Source organism: Phlebotomus papatasi, chromosome 3 (genome assembly GCF_024763615.1).
Source record: "Phlebotomus papatasi isolate M1 chromosome 3, Ppap_2.1, whole genome shotgun sequence".
Classification (NCBI taxonomy): Eukaryota; Metazoa; Arthropoda; class Insecta; order Diptera; family Psychodidae; genus Phlebotomus; species Phlebotomus papatasi.
Genome location: NC_077224.1, coordinates 82277293 through 82299830, shown reverse-complemented (window position 1 = coordinate 82299830; position 22538 = coordinate 82277293). Strand labels below are relative to the sequence as shown.

The 22538-nt window shown below is 31.9% G+C and overlaps 2 protein-coding genes across 6 annotated transcripts in view; both read left to right on the top strand.

Moving 5' to 3' along the window:
- Positions 1-21602, top strand: part of LOC129806032 (dachshund homolog 2) — a 285935-nt gene extending 264333 nt beyond the window's left edge. For 4 of the 5 annotated variants that reach the window (XM_055854342.1, XM_055854341.1, XM_055854340.1 and 1 more), the window contains 3 exons: positions 2959-3105; positions 3601-3792; positions 16593-17570. In XM_055854342.1, the coding sequence (XP_055710317.1) occupies positions 2959-3105; positions 3601-3792; positions 16593-16723 (470 nt within the window). In that variant the 3' untranslated portion in view covers positions 16724-17570. Of the gene's footprint in view, positions 1-2958; positions 3106-3600; positions 3793-16592 lie in introns of all 5 variants that reach the window. The other variant, XM_055854339.1, reaches the window with a different exon arrangement.
- LOC129806037 (cytosol aminopeptidase-like) overlaps positions 1-22538 on the top strand; it is a 489987-nt gene that overhangs the window by 203783 nt on the left and 263666 nt on the right. The window lies entirely within an intron of this gene.

Here is a 22538-nt window from a genome sequence, read left to right as displayed (position 1 = left end):
ATAAGCAAATAAAAAGATTTTTGGTTCTATAATGCCTTACTTAGGGAATTCTATAAGACTATATTAAGAAAAAATTACTTCTTGGGATTTAACCTGTAAAATGTGGCAGTAAACATTTATCCTAAACTATCATGCCCTGAGGACTTAGGTTCATCGATTAGAAGCCCTTTGCATAAATTTCCTTTAGACTAAATTTTTCTAAACCTTTAAATTTGGAAAATTTAAAAAGGATTTTCTAATTTTTATAAATATTTTAATTTTGAAATACCAAAAATTAATACTTCATTGATGGCATTACTATTTTTATGTCGTAAGTGTTTAAATTAAAGCTAAACACTGAAAATTAATTTTTAAGCGAATTTATTAGCCATCAAAACTAAAATATGGTTAGCCGAGACACTTACCACACAGCCGAGAAAATCGTGAAAGATATTTGCAGAAGATTCCTTTCAACCTTGTTTTCTTTTTTAAAAATAGCTGTCTTTTATCTAAATAAAAAACTATAGAAGACTAACAAAAATACAGACTTATACGGTTCTATACAGGTGACTGTTTTTCATTATTTGTGTCTCGGCTAGTTATTCTATTTTCTCATATCTAACTAGAAATGGTGATATATGAACAAGATCTTCTTTTTATCCGCGAGATGACGATCAGATGGACAATATATATTAAAATTATTCTATTTACAAAATTAAGTTAAGTGTATCCAGTTTCTCAAATTTAATTCTACTTTTCATGGTAGGTTTCATGACTATTTGTCATGTGTCTTTGGTAATTGGAATCTTTTGCAATTATGTAAATCTTTTACAGATTGCTCGAAAACGCGTCGCGTATTTTTTCATTTTTGGATATCGTTTAGAGATTAGTAGAAAGTGCCTATGCTTTGCACGGTCCCAAGCTTTACAATGACTAAATTCTTCCTATATTTCTGAATAAATGAGACTCTGCAATATATTTTAAAAACTAGGGCACAGTGTCCTGCTTTTTAAAATATATTGCAGAGTCACATTTATTCAGAAACATAGGAAGAATTTAGTCATTATAAAGCTTGGGACCGTTGAAAGCATAGGCACTTTCCCCTACCCTGGCAGATATTTGTCCATATACGAAAATCCCGTAGAATGATTCCTAATAACTGATTTTCAAGGTCAAAGGTTTAAAAGGCTCTAGAGAGCGCATTTCTCAACTGAAGGGGTCATGTAGGGGCTTTTTGGAAAGGTCTTGGAATTTCTGATAATTCTGAACTTGCTCCAATAATTTAAAACCGGAAATGAACCATTTCATAACCGCTAACAAACTTTTACCCTAAAATTCATTTTACTACTTATCGGTTATTTTAGGTATTAGGTTCAAAAAAACCCTAGAGAGCGTATTTATCAATCGAAGGGGCCTTGTTTTAGCTTGTTGGAAAGGTCTTTGAATTCCTGACAAACCTCAACCTGAACCGGTTCTAATCGGTTATAAATCGATAAGTAATTTTTGCCAGAAAATCAGCTGCTGATTTTTATGAATCGGATAAAATCAGTTTTCATATTTTATTAACATTATTTTATAATATTAAATATTATTTCAAAAATTGATTGCTGCGTAATAGTGTAAAATGGAACAATTCGGAATCATAATTTAATGCGGAATTTTAAGGTTTCCTCACTATTTTAGATAAGCAAAAGAAAAATAGAAAAAAAACAAAAAAATTGTTTGTTTTTTCAAATTTTTCATTGTCTTATTTCTCTTTGATCATTTGAAACAGTGAGGAAATCCTAAAGTTTCAAATTGAAAATTATTGCAAATAACCCCGTTTTAAGCTACATACGTTGTATATTCCTAGCGAGCACAATTAGCTGAAAAAAGTCAGCGTTTTCAGAATATTTTTGCTGAGTTAATCAGCAAAAATATGCTGCATGATGACCAATCTGCAATTCTTGAACAATAAATATTAATCAAATATGTGAAAATCTCACTACTTCGCGAGTATCATTTTGATGTCAGCAGAATTTAGCTTAAATTTTCAGTTGAATTGAAATCGATGCATTTGATGTTGCCTAAGTAATGCTGCAACCCTAAGTGTTGCTCGCAAGAATTATAGCCACAAGAGAAAAAATACATTATTTGCAAGAAATCGTTTATAAAATCGCGACAATACTATAGACAAGTTGAATATTAGAATACTTATCTAAGGAAACCGATAAGAAATTTTGAATAGATAAGAATTCACCTAAAAATACGTCTGTTTTCAGCTGAATTGAAATCGGTTAGCATTTGGGTAATAGTGGTCTACGCTAAAAGTTACTAGCCCCTCGGTCAAGCTCTAATATTCCCCCGTTCCCGCAGTTTCCCAAAAATAATTCAGCAACTGGAACGAGAGACAATATGAAATTCGGGGGATGAACGATTGGGGAAATATGTGTATGTATCTGCATTTATGGGACACCCAGCACAAAATGTGATAAAGTTGCAATTACACGAAGTGAATTGCTTTTGCATTTTATGATTTATTGATAAAATATGTTGTTGCACTGTTGTTTTTGGGTGGTGAAACCATTGTATTATGAATGCACAACACAACCAACTCGATTATCATTAAACAATGCGGGCGAAATGGAATTTATGTTACATTTTCCATATATAGAATAGGATGACTGAGGGGTTTTTTTTCACCATTTTGTCCACGATCCAAGTCCATTTTACGCTGTTTTTGGATCCTTTGAATTTTTTGCATATTCAGAAGGCAAGAAGATCAATTCTAAGACATGTGCAGCCATCTGTTGGGGGAAGTATTTAACATTTTTATAAAGGTACTACTACGTATGGTTGATCAATGGTTGAGCATTTGGGGCAACAATCACATAAAGAATATCAAAATAATTTCAACAAAATTAGCAGTATTGGAGAGAAAAGTTGGATGAAAATTGCAAAGAGAAATTAATAGAGTAATTTTCTTGTGATTAATTGCAGCCATTTATCAGAAGCGCTTCAAGAAGGAGAAGAGAGCCAGAATACGATTGCAGCAGCAGTTGGACATGGAGATGAAAAGACGTGCACAACTGGAGGATGCGATAAAGGCTTCCGGTGCTCCTGCAGAAGCTCTTAGACTCATCTCCGGTGAGATATTTTCTCCATACCTCTGTGAATGATGAAAGATGGGTTATTTTGCAAAAAAAAAAAAAGAAAAAAAATACAAATTCACTCTTAACTTTGCCAAAAGGAGAATCAGAAGGGGTTGAAAAATATTTTAGGGTTTCAAGGTGGACATATAAATTGAATATTTTGTGCTTCTGACAGAGAAATTGCCGTCGGCGATGGTTTCCACCAACCCCCTACTTCTTGATAGCTCATGCCAGGGGTTGAAGGAAATTTCTGCTGGCAATCTTCATTTCAATTTCAATTTCTTGTTCACTTCATTTGCGCATTTCTCATAAGAACATCATATCGCGATTTATTAACCTGTGAAGTTCTCGGCATGACTTCAACTGATTATGAGTGAATATTAATTTGATATTTGTCAGTTGCAGACATTTTCTCTAAATATCATTTTTGTCTGACAACCCCAAGGGAAAGATATTAAGAATGGTCTTCGTTCTTTTGATTTGTTCCTAGAGAATGTAAACAGCGAGAGGCGCGAAAGGAGATCAACGTCATCCGAGAGGAGAGCTGAGAGTCCCTATGCACCTCCAAATAGGGCAGATCCTGCATCAGCACCGCAGAATCCAGCACCAAATGAGGGAAAACCCTGGAACTATTCTAATCTAGACATGATGGCGACAGGAGCTTTTTGGCAAAATTATACAGGTAAGTCTTTAGAATTAGTTTCCCCATTCTTTGATAAGAAATACTTCTGTTTTTGAATAATTCTGAATTTTTCTGGGTCAATTCTAAACTTTTCCTTAAGCTTAATTATTTAAAGGAAAAATAATCTTGAATTTTTGTGAAAACCTAATAAGTAATAGCATTACAAGTTCATATTGCTTTGATATAAATCGTGATTCATTTACTAGTACTTATTTTTCATTTATCATATCAATTGACACTTTTATTGTTCAAATTTTAATAATCAGTGCACATGGGGTGCATAGGTGTGTTGAGGTAGCTGCTTCAGTTTAAAATTAGCAGATCGGTAAAATTTGGCTAGAAATCGATAGATCGGAAAGATTTTAGTAAAGACTCGGCAGATTTAAATGCCAGTTCGCTCTCATAAATTATATCCCAAGCGGAGTGTTCGTTTAAACTCGTGTGGCTCGTTTAAATTCATGTCGCGGAATTTCGGCGAAATTTCTACGGAATTTCTGCGGAAATTCTGCCGAAATGACATACCGGCACGAGATCAACAAATGCGTGCGAAATCAGCAAATCGGCACAATTTCTACAGAATATCGGCACATCGGAACTTGAATTGAATATTCCAATTTTGCAACAAATTTTGTCACTTTAACAAGAAAATTTTTTCAAAAATATGTCTCACAATACAGGTTATGAAAAAGTTTTGTCAAATTAGAGAATAACATTCTTTTGACAGAATTTTAACAATATTCAGTTGGTCTGTTTACAAACCTTTTCCAAAGAGTTCTTAAAACTTTCAGTATACAAAATTCACTAAGTTCTAGATCAGTACAATGCTGAATCAATCAATTATCTTTTTCATATACTTCGAAGTTGTTCTATTGCACTTAATCACACCGAGAAAAATGTGGATGGTAAAATTTACCATCCTCCATACAAAATTCTAATGGCCGGATAGTAAAAAAGTCACCCAGCAAACGCGATATTAAATTGGACTGTCAAAAATTGTAGAATCTATTGCATGGATAGTAAATTCTAATAGCCGGATGGTAAATTCTAATATCCCCGGATGTTAGATTTTACTAGCCGGATGGTAAATTTTACTGGCAGGATAGTAAATTTTACTAGCCGGATATTAGAATGAAAAATGTCGGAAAAATTTATTTTTCCTTATTTTCATTGCTTTTTGGCCATTGTTTGAGGGCTTGGGGCCCTTCTTGGATGATATTCTCTGTATTTCAAGCCATTTTGGTGCGTGAAAATTGACGACTGCGCCGAGATTTGAACACGCGACCTTTGTGATGACAGTCCAGCATCTTCCAGCTGCGCCACGAATTGCTATAATGTATTCAAAGCATATCGGGAACCGTTGCATCGGCACCCACGATATTCCAAAATGACATTCTAACAGCAGGATGGCAAATTTTACTGGCTTGGATAGTAATTTCAATCCAAATTACTATCCTCCGTTAAAATTTACTGTCTTCCAGTTAAATTTTAACATCTAATATGCGGCCAGTAAAATTTACTTCCCGGATATTAGAATCTAAGAGAGGTCAAGGTAAAATCTAAATGAGGATAGTAGATTTTACCATCCGGCTGTTAGAATTTACTATCCATAGGATAGTAAATTTTAAAATGTCAAGATGGTAAATTCTAAAGGAAAGTTTCTATGGAGGATGGTATTTTCTACTATCTTTTGAGATAGTAGAATTTAAAGACACGATTTGTAGAAAATACCATCCAAATTTTTCTCGGTGCAGTAAACTTAAACAGCATAAAAAAAATAATGTCTTAAAGATTTCAATGACATTTTCTTTCTAAGACGCATCCCTTAACTTTCCGGATTTAGAAAGTCCGAAAATTGTTATTCTTTAAAAACTTTGCTTTTTGGGACTGCTTTGAGCCCAAACCACTAACTTACCTCAATTATTACGTTACTTTTGACTGAAAACGGGTGGCAAAACGTTCCAATAACTTTCGCAATATTTATTGTTTACCGATTGTCAACCGATTCATAAATCACTCAAAACATTGCCCAAAAGTAATAGAAGTAGAAGTAATATAATTGAATTTCAAATAAAAAATAGTTATTGGTTATGAACAGGAGGGTGACATAAGTTCTGAAAAACGTGACCAGTTTTACTGTAATTTTTTCCTATTTTCCTTCACATTTCACGAGATATCTCCAAAACTACGTAGGTTGTCAATTTGGGGTTTCCGGTTGCCTATTTTATATTAAATTGGCTTTTATTTTGTTTTAGTATTTTTTGCTAATTCATTCTACAATGCCAGAAAGCAGCTAATAAACTCAACAGTTTTTTCGGCACGCTAGAAACATATGGGAAACATAGGAAACGTCATGCCCCTGGTTATGAACCGGTTCCCAGACGGTCCCAGGGTCAACGTTTAAGGAGGGGTCCTTGGACATTCTCAAATATCTATCTCTAACTGTGTGGACTCTGGGCGTGGTAACGACCAAACACACAGATGCACGGACGAACAAACAGCGTGATGTAAAAAAACGCGAAACTTCAGGTTTTCAAAATTTTACCAAAATGCTACTCCTTGAAAGATAGGCAGTCGAATTATATAACTCAAAATCGAACGATTATATATACTACTCTCTCTACGGCGTTAATGTAGTAATAATTACGTTAAAACTGACATATTATGAATATGAAGTCAGTAAAAAATCATAATCATAATTTTCTCAAAGTTAGATTTACGTCGGCAGAACGTAAGTCTTTGATATTTTGGGTACCATTCCATTTTTCTGTCGATAATGCTACCGCTAAACATTTTCCAGAATGTAAATTTAGTGCTTTGAATAAAATTGAATGCAATTAATTAAATGAAATATTTTTATTATCTACAACATTTTCAGATATCAATTTTAATTGAAAGTCCTAAGCCACGATCTTGATAAGGATAAGCGGTTCAAAATATATTTAATAAATAATTTAAAAAGTTTAATAAATAATTCATAGTAGTAGTTTCAAATAATTCATAATAGCTCCGGCACGTCTTCGTTTTTTCGTGTGTCAAAATTTATTTAAGCAATCTGTAATTTAATTACAATAGGCTTTTCTGGTACGTCTTTTAGATCGGTAAAATTTCATGTGATCGAAATTTCCATCCCTTTCTTTCTTAAAAATTTCCCATCTGTCTGTCCTATTCTTTCGCACTCTTCTTCTTCTTTTTTTTGAACATCACGCCAAATTAGATTTCATTCAGTCCGATTTTGAGTCAGAAACTTATTCAAATCTTTTCAAAATGAAAAGGACGCGAAATTTTGATTTCATGAAATTTTACTGATCTAAAAGGTGTCCGGAAGCATAATAAAGGGTTTTTGAGGAAGGTTTCTTCCTGGTTTTGTTTATTGTTTCTGAATACTGGACAATAAACCTTGAAATAAACGGATTTACGAGAAATATCTCATAAATACATATGAAAACCAAATTCAGGCAAATAAACTTGAGTGTTTTTGAGATTGATTGATCAAATTTAGTCAATTTAATTATTTTTCTCAGACAGAATGACAGCATATTAAAATAGATAAACTTAATTTATCACTAATTTACCTTTCATAAACTTAAACAAACTTTTACGAACTTGTTTGTGGGTTATACAATTTACAAGGTTTTCGTAAGTCCCCATTAAAAATTCACAAGCATTTAGGGGGAAGTGGGGTACTTTTGAAAGTGGGGCACTTTTAAAATAGAGATTTTTCATCTATTTTAAAATAAAATTGAGACTTATCGTGATACAATTTAGCTGCACAAACAGATTGAGAAGCTAAATTACATTATGATATGGCTCAGTCCCACTTAAACCTATAGGTAAAAATTCCCAATATCAAAGGTGCTCCGCTTTCAAAGGTGCCCTACTTCCCCCTATGAATCATTTTACGAAATGTTTTTCTGTGTAGGGGAAAGTGCTCTCCCTTCGAACGTTCATGCCTTCAAATAATGTGAATTTCGCTTGTTTTTCGTAAGAGATTTACGCTAAATTATCATGGAATTATCAACAACTGATGATAATCCAACTAATATTTATAAGAAATGTGTTTCACATTATTTGAAGGCATAAACGTTCGAAGGGAGAGTACTTTCCCCTACTGGGGAGTTAGGTGATGCTCGTAAATTGTATTTCTCACAAAAAAAAATTGTAAAAATCTGTACCTTTATCATACCTTGTTTGTAATACGATCAATTTATTGTACTAACTAATAATAGTAATAGTACTTTTACAAACATTTGTTCGCAAACGCTCGTGAACACACTCAAAAATGTTCGCAAAATTTTGTAATATGTTCGTAAAATTTTGCCAGACAAACAAAATCGTACGAACAAATGTTTGTGGAAAAAGTACAGACTTCTATGAATTGTTTTCTGAGTTATACGATTTACGAGCATTTCGTAAGTCATTAAAAAATCACAAACATTTATTTTTATTAAAAAAAATTTTTCTATGTAGATAAACACATTAAGTCAATTAACTAAATTACAGCAGTTAAGTCATGTAGATAAGCTTTCGATGCGAAATCCATATATTGAAACAAAGAATATTGATACTAGGTAACATAATTAATTTCGAATTCGTTTTATCACCAAATACAAAATATCAAATTCCCAGATAGACTATATAAAATTTAAATTGAAACATTTTACATCTTAATCGTAATTCTGTGGAATATTTACCCCACGAAGAATAACCAAATTAAATGATGATCATTTCTAAACATTATTCAAGTATGTTGGGAGCTGTATTATTAAAATACCCCATCTTACTCAGGAAAAATTGGTGAAAAATCATTGTTGTCGAGGTATTCGGATATACATATTACTCCAGAGGGAGGGAATTTTTCTCATCACCTTCAGCCACTTGGTGGCACTTTTGCCCCAGACAAACTCTTACACCCAATCCCATGTATCCCCCACGAAATAAGAGTCTGAGCCATGCTCCTCTTCTTTCTCAGGTAGACGCCACAATTTCCGTCTGCACCTTGTGGCAACAGATGTTCCAAATAATACCAATTACATTATGATATCTCACGTCTCTTTCCCTCCCACTGAATCCTACTTCCTCCCCCAAACCTCAGCATCAGTCTAACCCAGGAAGATGAGAGGATTTTTGAATGTTTCAACTGAATTATTTAATCACTCCCAAACCAATTTTGCCATTTAATGAAGTTTCTCTCTCAAACATGGAGTAACGAAAAAAAAGAAGATGTTTCTCATATTGCAGCGGGCTTCAGCTGAAAATTTTCAATTTTCATCTCTTGAGAATAAGAAACTTCTTACATGAGACAACTCAAGAAAATTACAATTTTCTCGTATATATTCATTTTTTTTCTTCTCTTCCCATATTTTTCTTCTTTCATTTAACTTCACAAAGAAAACATACATAGCAAAAGAAGCAGAAAATGTTATAACAAAAAAGAAAATCTCAAAAAGTGTTCAAATAAGATACAGAGTGGTATGAGAAGGTGAAAAAAATATTGTATGATAATCTTGTGAGCTGTTAAATTTAACTTTATTGCAAATGAATTTTCCATGGTTGAGATAAGAAAAAAAAGAGTAAAGTTATTTCTCGAAATCACAGTCATATGCATATGAATGAAAATATAAATATTAAAAAGGATTTCTCTCTACTCCTTCAATCTGCATTTTCTTCATGAGATTTTCCTAGTCAAAATTTCATTTTCCTCCCAACCCTCTCTCTCTCCATCCGTGCAATTGTCGGGAGGGAGCTGTTTATTGAGACTCTTCTCCTAGTTCATTGCAAAAAGGTGAAACATAAATTGTGCCTTGAGAGAAATTTTATTAAAAATCCAACCATGTTATGCATGCTTTCTTTTTCATCTTGAGCAATGCGACACAATTGAGCATGTAATTTTATAAATTCATAAACAAAATTGCTAATAATGTCGTTGGTGAATAAAAGATCACTAAAAGAAGAAGCTAAAGGATACCTATACTGTTTCTTCGTAAGGTATGCAAGGAAAGCAGAAGGTGCATTTTAAGCAAGAAGTTAGTATTAAAAAAATATATAATGTATTAGGGGAAAGTGGGGGTACCTTTGAATTGGGGTAGTTTCGAAATTGAGCTTTTATCTCCTATTTTTAAATGAAATTGGTCCCTAGCATGATATAATTATGACAACCAGCTCCATTCAAAAATTGGAGTAAAAAGCCCAATTGCAAAGCTGCCTCAATTCAAAGATACCTCACTTTCCCCTATTGTTAACGATGTGGCCAAGTAGACACTTTCTTGAGTTCATGGATTCGAGAGTTCAACGCTAAGGGCAGAATCACATTGACAGTAAAATACTCACCGTATTTCGTTAATTTACGCATTGTCATTGCAATTCTTACTCAAATTTTCCATTACCGTATTACCTTATCTCATACTCGGTGTCACTAGATGAAAATAATATAAGAAAATTGAAGAAATAAAACGAAAATTCGATAAACGGTGAGCAAAAAACTATAACTATTAATTTCTCTTTTTTTATTGCTCATAGTTTATCGAATTTTCGTTTTATTTCTTAAATTTTTTTTATATTATTTTCACCTAGTTCCACTGAGTAATGAGAAAAGGTAATAGGGCAATTGAAAATTTGCGTAAGAATTGCAATGAAAATGCATAAATTAACGAAATTCGGTGAAGCTACGGCGAGCATTTTATTGTCAATGTGATTCTGCCCTAAACCTTAAATATTTTATGGCACTGGAGGAAAGTAAACTACCTTCGAACATCTCAGCCATCGAATATTGAAGTTTCTTTTTGTTCCAATTCAAAAATTCTATTTTACAGTTAAAAGAATAAAATTTCTCTTTTGAAGAAAAATACGCATTCAAAGACTGATACATTTTAAGGTAAGATACTTTCTTCTATACAGTACAAAGAGATAGCAAAGCATCTCAATTTTGCGGAATGCTCGATATCACGAGATAGTGCTCTTCTTGAATAATCTTTTCGTACGATCTTTTTGTACGAAAATTAAAAATTTAAGGAACTTTGTGAAACATAAAAAGTGTCTCAATTTACAAACTTGTACAAAATTTGATGCAGTATATTTATTTCAATATAAAAAATTAAATTATTTTGTCTAACGATTTATAAAATTACACTGAATTATTAAATATCGATATTAATATATTTACCACTAAAATTGAAATAATACATTTATTTCAAAAGGAGTGCTTATATCTGCCGCAGTTATTTCATGATAAGTGTAAAAAAAAACAGTAGTGGTATAATATTAATTTTCATGGTAATATGAATTACTATCCTGCATTCTAATTAGCCTTGATGAATAGCCTACACCCAAAAGTGAAGCAAGTTCTATATTTTTTTTTCCTAAATTTACTTTGTTCTTGGAAAATTAAATGACATTCACAATTTTCACCCTTCAAAAGTGTTCAAAATTACCCCCATTTTCCCGTTACACAAAATATAAAATGATTGTATTATTGTGTAATATTTAGCTTTAATTTTTACACAGTAAATAAACAGAATAGAAGGATAATCATTGATGTGTTATTTACTGCAATTGTCATTTTAAAGTTACACAAATATATACTTTAAAATCACGTGTAATTTATAAAGGTGTTATATGTATTTTGTGTAATGTTAAATTGTGTAATTTGGAATGAATATTGTAAGCTTGCACAGGGTATACTGAATCAGATCTTCTCGAGAATACGAACTACTCTCAGGAGTCTGGAAATTGCTCAGAAACACTTGAAATTTTCGAAAATTCTCGGAAACTCTTGGAAAGGAGAATTCGACGATTGAGAATATAAGTCGAATAACTCGACCTTTTGGATACTTCTTTATACCCTTTACCTTCCCTGTGAATTTTATACTTGAAAGATAATTATTTTCAAAGTTATAGATTTTAATTCTCAAAAATCCTATACTCTGCATGTAAAATCTCAACTTCAAAGCGCTCTCCTATAAAATTTGAATACTGTGAGTTATTCGTTTCTTATTCTGAGCGATCGAATTTTTCTTTACACTCCGGAATCGTCGGGATATACCAAATATCTCGAAGTAACCTCGAAAACGCATTGTAATGATAAGAAGCCTTCGTAACTCAGGGATCCCTTGCGAAATTGATAGTTTCATGAACTCACCCAAGAAGCAATTTTTACTTAATTATTCTTATAGAATTCTTCAAATACGGTAAGATGGGGTAATTTGGAATTAGGGTGAAAGGAACGTCTATTGACACTTTAAGAACTCATGTCAGCACCTATTGACAACCTACTCTGTACCATTTGGGATATGAAATTTGAACATCTCTGTGTTTATAGTAAAATGTATATTACAGAAAAAACGTTATATTACTTATATTTTACTAGATACATTAAATAATTTTCAACATTTTGACAAAAGTGTCAATAGGGGTTCCTTGTCGAACAGACGTTCCTCCGATCCTATGTCTAATTTGGAACTTTGAGATTTCCTTACAGTTTTAGATGGCAATAATAAAAAACAACCAGGAAGTACTTTGAGATGTAAATATTGCTTTGAGCGTCTTATGATCAGTCGAATTTTCTTTAAGAGTTAATAATTCCGATCATATTTTTCTCAGTGTAGATTTTCATGAGTTTCCTGAAGGAGTTTGGTTCAGAGAAGTGAAAAATAATAATAGAAGTTTAATATTCTATTGTGTAGATGAGTTAAAAGTCTAAGCTTAGAGAAGTGCGAATTTCCTCTTTGACGAGGTATTAAAATGAGAGAAACATTTTCCATTTCGGTAACCCAATTTGCAGCTTAAATTCAACAATAATATTACTCTTCATTCACTCCCCTTTTTCTTAAACATTCCCACTTTCTATCCCAAGCATAAATGCAAAATCCCAGAAAGCCCTCAAAATACGTGTATAACTTTCCTCTTAAGTGACTGTCTCGTACCACTTAAATTAAATATATATCCAAAAGGAGAATTTTGCCCTGCCAAAAGCCATTCTCTTTCTCCTTAGTTTTCCCCGATGGTTGAACCTTTTGCCTGGAAAAACTTGGGAGGGTTGGGTTGGTTTTTGGTCTGAATGATGCCAAAAGCTCATCCACCTCTCAATCTAATTCGAGTCGTCATAGACATTATGATGAGATTACTAGCCTGAGGCTGTGTCATTTAAATGTACATTTCTAACTCGATGAATTTTGCATGGTGTTGCGAACACCTCTCATTCATTTCATTATAAATGTTGTGTGTTTCATCTCATTTCTGTGTGATATTCAACTGTACCAAAAATATATAAATTTACATGCAAATATAACAAGGTCTCATCTCCCATCAACTGCCAAAAAATGGTACTGGGAAAATTCGTCAGAGATTGGGAATGATGAGGACATGAAAGAAAGTTGGGAGGATTTAGGCACTCTCACTTATTCTTCTATCTTTTTATTTTATTTTTTTTTTCAAGAGGGCTCGAAAATACACCTCAGGGAAAAGTTGTAATAAAAAAAAGTCCAGGCGGGAAAACAAGAAAGACTCCCTAAACCAAGAAGAAAAAAACCTTTTCAATTCCTTGTATCACAGAATATTCCCAACGAATGTAATTTAAAAATAATTATTCGCTTAGTTAAACCAACTTTGCAATGTACTTTGAGTATTATTTAAAACGCTTTCTACAGTGAATATTTATATTATTTCATAATCCTATTTGCTCCATTCTCTGGCTTCCTCCCAGTGATCTTCTCACCCTCCTTCACCAGTGGATTTGATCCCACTCCAGGGCAGAAAATGTAGGACTCTACATTAAAGGGATGTGAGGTACAGGGAAAATGGAATAAATTTTGAAAGAAGCATTGAGAGGGAAAGATGGTTTAATTGTGTAATTTTCATATGTTTATTTCTTGAGGAATACGAAGGGGTTAATGATTTTAATAAATATGGGCAATGTTTTTGTACAAGAATTGCAAATTTTCCCCTTCGGAAATAAAGAAGGGAAATGATCTGTAGAAAATTCAGCATAGTTTTTTTTTTAGTAAAGGTGCGGCAAGGCGTTCCATATTTGAAGACATGCTTGAACTCGAAACTTAGACGCAATAGGGGGAAGTGGGGCACCTTTGAAATTGGGATTTTTCTCCTATGTTCAAGTGAAACTGAGCCATAGGGGAAACTGGGGCACCACTAAACACGGGGTAGCACCAAACACTAATTTTTATTTCTAAACTACTTGGACTATCTCAACCATTTCTTCAGTGGACAAGCATCCCTATAATGACTATAAATTTCTGTAAGTCTTGTTTTCTGAAGTCGAATATCTGATTAATAAATCGCAGTGTTTGGTGCTACCCCGTGTTTGGTGGTGCCCCAGTTTCCCCTATCATAATGCAATTCAGCTTCTCAATATGTTTGTGCAGCTAAATTATATCACAAGGCTTCATTTTATTTAAAAATAGGTAAAAAATCCCAATTTCAGAGGTGCCCCACTTTCAAAGCTGCCCCACTTCCCCCTACCTTAAAAGTATTTTTGCATCATTTCCCGTTTACCGGTTCACAATCAATTTATTGAACAGAATGAATCACCCGAAACACTGCCTAATATACCTTATTGTGAACCAGTTTAATAACGTTTTAAACGGACTCAAAACAGTTGAGGATTATCAGGAATTTCAAGACCTTTCCAACGAGCTTAAATATGATACCATTCGGTTGAGAATTGCGCTACATAGCGCCTTTTAAACCTTTGACCTTGAAAAACCCCTATTAGGAATGATTCAATAATATTTTCAAGAAACTTAAAATATTTCAAAAAAACATGATTGTGTATGGGTAGGGGAGGGATGAGGGAATTGAGCAGTATGTTAGCGATGTTTGGTTCGACTTATGAGGGGGGTCCCTCGAAGGTCTCACTTCTCAATCTCTAACCATCTGAATATTAGAATCCAGTTTCTTATTTTTCGTTTTTGGTAAAATTCTACTATAAATTCACTAAACCTAATTGAACTTTGTTACTTTAAAATCCTGAGAGATAAGGATTTGAAGTTTACATAATTGTTTTATATACAGTACGCCAAAATTGTGAGAATCCAAAATCCTGAAAACCCAGAAAATTCTGAAAAGCCACAATATCTCGAAAAACCGAAATTCCGAAAACATATAGTCCCGAATGGGTTGAAATCCCAAATGGATCAATATCCCGAAAAGTCCACCTCAATCTTTTCGGGACCGAGAATGTCGAAGTCCTGTAGATCCAAAATTCCAAAAGAGTCAAAATCCCGGAAATACACAAACCGGGATGTGTCGAAATTCCTAAAACCAAAATCGCAAATGCATGAAAATCCTGAATAGACTATCAAGGAACACATATTGACACTTTAAGAAGTCATGTCAGGACTTATTGACACACAACTCTGTTAAATTTGGAATACGAAATTTGAAGACCTATCCTTATCATATAACGTAGACTAAGGAAATAACGTCATATTATTTACATTTTATTAGATACTCTAAATAAATTTCAATATTTTTACAAAAGTGTCAAAGGGGTTCCCTGTCGTAGAGGTGTTCCTTCGACCCTAGGTCGGAATCCTAAATAGCCAAAATTCAAAAAAGGTCAAAATTCCGAAAAGCCAAAATCCAAAATGGTCAAAATTCTTAAGAGACGTGGAAGGTAATGTAGGTAACGTAGGTGCAATCGTGAGAGTAGCTATGACACTTTTAAGAATTTGGGATTTTGGTTTTTCAGAATTTTGGTTTTTCGGAATTTTGGCTCATTCCGGATTTTGGTTATTCAGTAATTCGATTCATTCCGGATTTTGGCTTTCGGGTTATAAACCATAGCGATTTCGACCGAAACCCGTATAAACCTTAGAATATGTTGACTGTATTACAAACTTTGGAGATAAAGGATCGTAACTTAATAAAGCCAATTCCGTTTCCTTCTGAACGAATTCATTTGTTAACCCTCTTAGGACGATTGGAACGAATGTGTCCCAAAAATTTTTTTTTTTTCAAGGCAAAAAAGTGATCTTTCTTTATTGAAAGTTTGGATATTTTATAGTTTTTAATGGCTAATTTTTCTCAGTGTATGGAGAATTTGCATGTGAACTTTTGAAAAGAGGCAAAGGATCTCTATAACCCCATGTACAATATCTTCCTGTGGGAAATATAGAAAACTCTATACATTTGCAATTACATAGTTTATCAAGGGACTTTCCCATGGGACTTGATGGAAAACTTCCTGTTGGATATATTATTTTGGTATGAGGTAGAATTTGAGGTAATTTCCACAACACTTTTCCAGTTCATCCCTTAGTCGACAAATGGGTTGTGTGTAATGCTGTATTAATAAATTGAAGGAATTTGTAAACGAGTCATAACTGACTAATAAGAAGGTGAATTATTTCAATGGTTTTCCACGTTTAGTATTTTGGGGTATAAGACCAACTTCACTCATTTATGAGTTGAACTATTTATTAAGTCAAGCCACTTTTCCCCATATGAAACTCCCTGAATCTCAAACTCCTCCAAAACTCTTCGTATGGAAATATAAATGGTCTTCTGAAACTGAATAAGGGGGGGGGAGGCTTTAGATTTGCTGGAATAGCATGAAGTATACATGAATTGTTGAATATAGTCGAGCTAAATTTAATAATTACATCTAAAGTGGTCGAATTTCTCATGTCCAAAATGAAATAGGAAAACCAGAAATAGGCTTACTTTACCGTATTTAGGGCTTGATTCCTAATTATAATAAATTCAAAATGCGGAAAAATACGATGAAACGAATTTATAGCATTTTGATTAAACTTACTAAATTGCGGATATTATTCTTTTTTTTTCAGAATCCCTGGCGCAAGAACTTGAAATAGAGCGCAAGGCTCGGCAGCAATCCGGCGAGAGGGACGTCAAGAGTCCTCTCCAAGATCGTCCCAACTATTACAAAAACTCCATACTATTCAGCAGTGCCACTTAGTCATACACCGAAGATGCTACTCAAAAACCATCCATTTCACAATCAAAAACTCAATGAAGGTAATTTTTTTTACCAAAATTCTTCATAAATAAACTAAAAACCGTTTCTCCCGGACTCATCTAGAACGAAAGAAACATGAATTTGCCATCGTAATTACAATTAAAATCCACATAGTCTGGTCTCAAATGCATAACAAATCATTTTTTTTTTGATCAATTTGTTATTTGTATATTTATTCGTGAATAATATTAGATATTTTTTGCATTGAAAATTTTCGTGCATGAGGAATCTTTGTAATTTTTTATGTCAACAGTTTTCTTTTTGATCCCATTGAAATGGGACATAAATTTTTTTAAACAAATTGAAAGTGCAATCAAATTGTTGATAAATTGATAAAACGAGTAAAATTCAATATTGATTTTGAATACAAATTTAAAATTAATTTTCTTGTGATAGAGAAAAAAAAGTTTAATAAGATTATTGTAATCAGTATGAAATAATTGAGGTAGCTTTTATCTCATTCTATATGATAGAAAAACAAAGTATTAACCGATGAAATTATTTTGCAAAGTACACAGGAAAACGTAAATGGTACTTTTTACGTGGTTTCTTATTGGTTTTACTATCCAAAACCTTTGTTGATCTTGTTGATTTTACTATATTTCTATTGATTAAAAATAATAAACAGATTTACAAAATTTACAAAAAAAATAATAATAAAAATTGCGTAACTTTTGAAAAATTGATTGAATTTGATTTTCTAATTTAATATCGATCTAACTAATATTTTTTCTAATTAAAATAATGAGATATAATCAAATATTCTTTGATTTTAAAAAAATAAAAATTAGAAAATTTATTTAACCTTTAATGGAATTTACGAAAAAAATGATAAAAAAAAATCGCATGAGGTATATTGAACAAACAACTATTCAATTTTGTGGAATTTATCAAAAAAAGCTTACAATATCCTGTAGAAGTTATGGTCTTTCGTCTGGGAAAAATTCGAAAGCGGTATTAATCCAAAATTGGTGTAACTATTACCCCTTTTAGCTGTATTGAAGGTTAAAGTAACCCCCTTTATGTTAATTTAACCCCGAAAAAGGTGTAAAATTAGCATTAAAAATGTTTATATATTTTTACACCTAAAAAGTCTAACAGCTATGACAAAAAAAGTTAATTGTGCCCTCTTTTTTTTTAGTAACGATAGAATCAACAATTTTGGAAAAATACTTTCTTACTCAAAGTGAAAATTTATAACAATATTTTTTTAATAGGTACATTAATTCAGTTTATGGTGAAACAAACGGAACTGAACTAAATTTATATCTGAACAGTCAAAAATTAAATTTGGACACTTAAAATTCAAATTAGAACACAGTACTCAATTTGGAGCTTTATGGCCCCGGCACACCTTTTATATCAGGAAAATTTCATAAAGTTAAAATTCACATCCCTTTCTTTCTCAAAGATTCTGCATATGCCTATACTATTCTCTCGTACTCTTCTTCTTTTGAACAGAACACCAAATTAAATTTTGTTCAGTCCAATTTTGAGTCGAAAAGAATGGAACGTACTTATACAAATCTCTTGAGAAAGAAAGGTAAGCAAATTTTGATTTGACGAAATTTTACTGATCTTAAAGATGTGAAGGAGGCATTATGGCTTGAGCAGACCTTTTAGATCAGAAAATTTCATGAAATCGAAATTCACTATTACTCACTTTCTCGCACGATTTGAATATAACTGCACTACTCTTTAACAAACTCAAAATTGGATAAGACTAAATTGAATTTAATTTGACGTTGAAATGAAAAAGAAGAGTACGAAACAGTGGGAGAGACGTATGCAAAGTTTTCGAGAAAGGAAGAAAATTTAATTTTGATTATATATGTGAATTTTTTTCTGATTTTAAAGGTGTGACGAAGGCATTACTGACCAAATTTAAACTTTTTGTCAAATTTATTTTTTTATGTCTCTGGCACATGCTTTTAAATCGGGAAAATTTCGTGAATTCAAATTTAATTAACATCATTTTCTTTCTTAAATGTTTTGCACATATCTATCTTAATTTTCCACACTCAAAATCCGAATGAGTGGGATGAAATGCAGAAAGTTTATCAAAGTGTATTTGAAAGTGTAATCGAGATTCACATCCTTTTAGTAGAATCTTGATTAAATGAAATTTTCTTGATCTAAAAGGTGTAGCAAAGCCATTAATAACAAAAATGGTCTTAATTTATATAAATGAGACTATTTTCCTGATGATTTATTTTCTTATTGCTCCGTCAAAGTTTTTAGATCAGAAAAATTTAACAAAATCTAAATTCAAATTCTTTTCTTTCTCACGCGCTTTGTATATGTCTATCTCATTCTTTCACACTCTTCTTTTTCTTTTAAACATGACAACTCATTTTTTTTAATTTTGAGAAGAAGACAATCCTCTGACGAACACCGGAAGAATCTGAACATAATACAAATTCAATTTATCTCAGTCAAATTTGGAGTGCGAAAGAATGAGATAGACATATGTATGCAAAATTTCTGAGAAAGAAAGGGATGTGAATTTTGATCTTGTAAAATTTTCATAATCTAAAATGTGCACCAAAGCCATTATGGCTCCGGATCAATTCTTAGATCAAGAACGTATCATGAAATGGAAATTCACATCCTTGTTTTTTCAAACGTTTTGCATATGTCTATCCTGTTCTTTCTCAATATTGTTCTTTTAAACATCACAGTAAATTCAATTTCGTTTAATCAAATTTTGAGGGCGAAAGAGTACGATAGACAAGTGAAAATCTTTTGAGAGAGTTAGGCGATGTGAATTTTGATTGCAAAAAATACTTCCTAATATAAAAGGTGAATTGGAGATATTAAAAATCAAATAAGAGCAGTACTAAATTTTGAACTTTATGGCTTCAGCACAACTTTTAGATCAGTAAAATTTCATGAAATCAAAATTCGCATACCTTTTTTCTCAAGAGATTCACATAAATGTCTTCCACTCTTTCGGTCTCCAAATTAGACTGAACTAAATTTAATTTTGTGTGATGTTCAAAAGAAAAAGAAGAAAAGTGCGAAAGAGTAGGATTGAGTTATCTAAATAATTTTGAGAAGAAAAAGGATGTGATTTTCTATTTTATGGAATTTTATTGATCTAAAATGTGTGTCGGAGACACAAATAATCAAAATTTGAAATTTGACTGAACAAATTTAATTTTCTTCTGTTCGTTTGTTATTTTTTACCAGTATTTAATCCCGTAAAATATTTTAGTGCTATGGTGTTCTCTGATTGGCTAAAGCTTTGTGTACTATCAAACTTTAGCCAATCAGAGGACGCGTTTGAAATAAAATATTTTAAAATCTTAAATATTTAGGGGAATATTGGCATGGTTCGCACAGAGTGAACCTTTAAACAACGCAAATTTTCTATTTGTTTGGAAAGAGCTAGTTCGTCATATCCTAGCCATAAGATACATCATTATTAAGCTCATAAATCAAGATGAGAAGTGGTAGGTCAACTAAACAAAGAGAAAATTCGCATCGTTTGAAGGTTCACTCTGTGCCAACCATGCCAACATTCCCCTACTTCTATGTGGATAATTCTTGAAAGTCAGGATTTTTTAAAAATATTTCATTGCAGAAATAGTAAAAATCTACAATTCTATAAAAGATTTTGGATAATAAAATCAGGAAGATAATTTTGTTAAAAGTACAATTCACGTTTTAAACTGTGTGTAGATTTTATTGTATGTAAATTGTATTGAGACTCTTTTTGTGTTCCTTTTTTGTATTTATTTTTCATTTATATTATTTGTTTTATAAAAGAAAAACATCTTCTTTCGAGAAATAGTATTCACCTTCTGCTAAGTCTTGCCTTCATTTGGAAGGCATGTTGTGTAAATGTGTAAATAATCGCTAAGGAAGTCTCATAACGTAGTTTTTGAATCCTCAAATATTCGCTAATGAAAAGTAAATTGATAAAAGAAAATCATTTAAGGAAAAAAAAGAAATAGAATTTAGCTGACAAATAACACGATCATAAAATAGTCAATAATGATAAAATTGCATTAATGATACAGCTAGAAGAATGAGAAGGGGATCGTATAAAAAAATAGTGATTAAAGAAATCTATATAATAATTTATTTTGCTAGAATTAGTAATAATATTATGACAAGTAAGGCTCCTGTATAAAGTGAAGGTGAAAAATTCATCACTACATAAATTCTTTCTTAACAAAAGGAATATAAAAAAAAAATAGAAGAGTGAATGAATAAAACATAAAAAACGAATTAATGAGATTCATAATTAATTTAGAAATAACACAGACACAATATGATTCTTTTATAACATTAGAAAAATTTATTGGTTGCCATATTTTAATCTTCTTTACAATATATTTAGTGAAAAGAAAAAGAAGAAAAGTGTAAAGGTAAATTGAAGAGCGATTGAGCATAATTAAAGAAGATTTAGTGATGTAGAGTATAGGCGTAACAATTTATTTAAAGAAAAATTGCAGAATAAGAAGAGAAAAAAGCTGTAGTGTAGAGATGGAAGAACAAATTGAGGAAATATTAAAAAAGAAATCTTCAAAGTAGTTCTCAAAAGATTAAGCATTTATTCTATAAATGCTTTAATACCTTTTGAGAATGAAGTGTAATGTTTTTTTCTAAATATTCACTCTCTGACACCAATCACAAAATTTTCTCATAACAAAATCTACGAAGAAAAAATCGTGAAAACCTATTTATATTTGGCATTATTAATCCAACATAGACATAGAAAGAAATCAAAAAAAGGGCGAATGGGGATTTGTAAGTCCAATAGTTTGGACACAAAAAAAAATAAAGAGAGAGAGGATAAAAAATGTAAAATTGAGGAATATAACGAATAAAATAGAATGTAACATAAAATGGGGAATAAGAAGTTTTTTCTCACGGAAAAATAAATTTTAATAATAAGGTGAGATGAACTACAAGTGAAAAATAATTGCGACATGATTAAAACAAATTTGACTAAATAATTGTACCATTATTAAAATTAATTGTTACATGTCTATAGAAATAAACTAAACTAAATAAGAGATATCTCAAACTTGCAACTGCAAAGAATTGAAAGTGAAAAGAAAAAAGCATTTCTCACCTCATTTTTTCCAATGTAAATTACAACAAAAAAGCTGAAGAATTTTTAAAAGAGTATCGAAGACTTTAATAAAGCCCGGTACAGACTTCAAATGAATATTGACATATTGAAAACAATTTTCTACGATTTAACTTTGGAAGTTCAACTGAAAGTTCTGAATGAGAAAGTCGAAATCTCATTGTATCCTTGCATACTTTTATCCCTTTTATCCCTAGGACAGAAATACCCAAGAAGCATTTTCTATTCCACAAAATCTTGCCACAAAGTCCTTGAGAAAATCACTACAAAACTTGTTATAAATAGGGTAAGAGGAATATCTATCAACACTTTAAGAATTCGTTTCCGAGCCTATTGATACCATACTCTGTTCCATTTGGAATATGAAATTTGAAAAGGAAAAGATAGACTTACAGAGAAAAAAACGTCATATTACTCATATTTTACTTATTTAATAAATTTGAATATTTTGACAAAAGTATCAATTGGGATCCCTGTCGAAGAGGTGTTTCCTCGACCCTAATTCGAAGCTCTTAAAACTAGCTTCCAGAAAGCACAGTTGGCTAAAAGTCAGCGTTTTCGGCATAATTTTGTTTAACCGGTAAGCAAAAATATGCTGACCGGTCAGCAGCTATCGAACAAAAATGCTAATCAAATATATGGAAATGACAC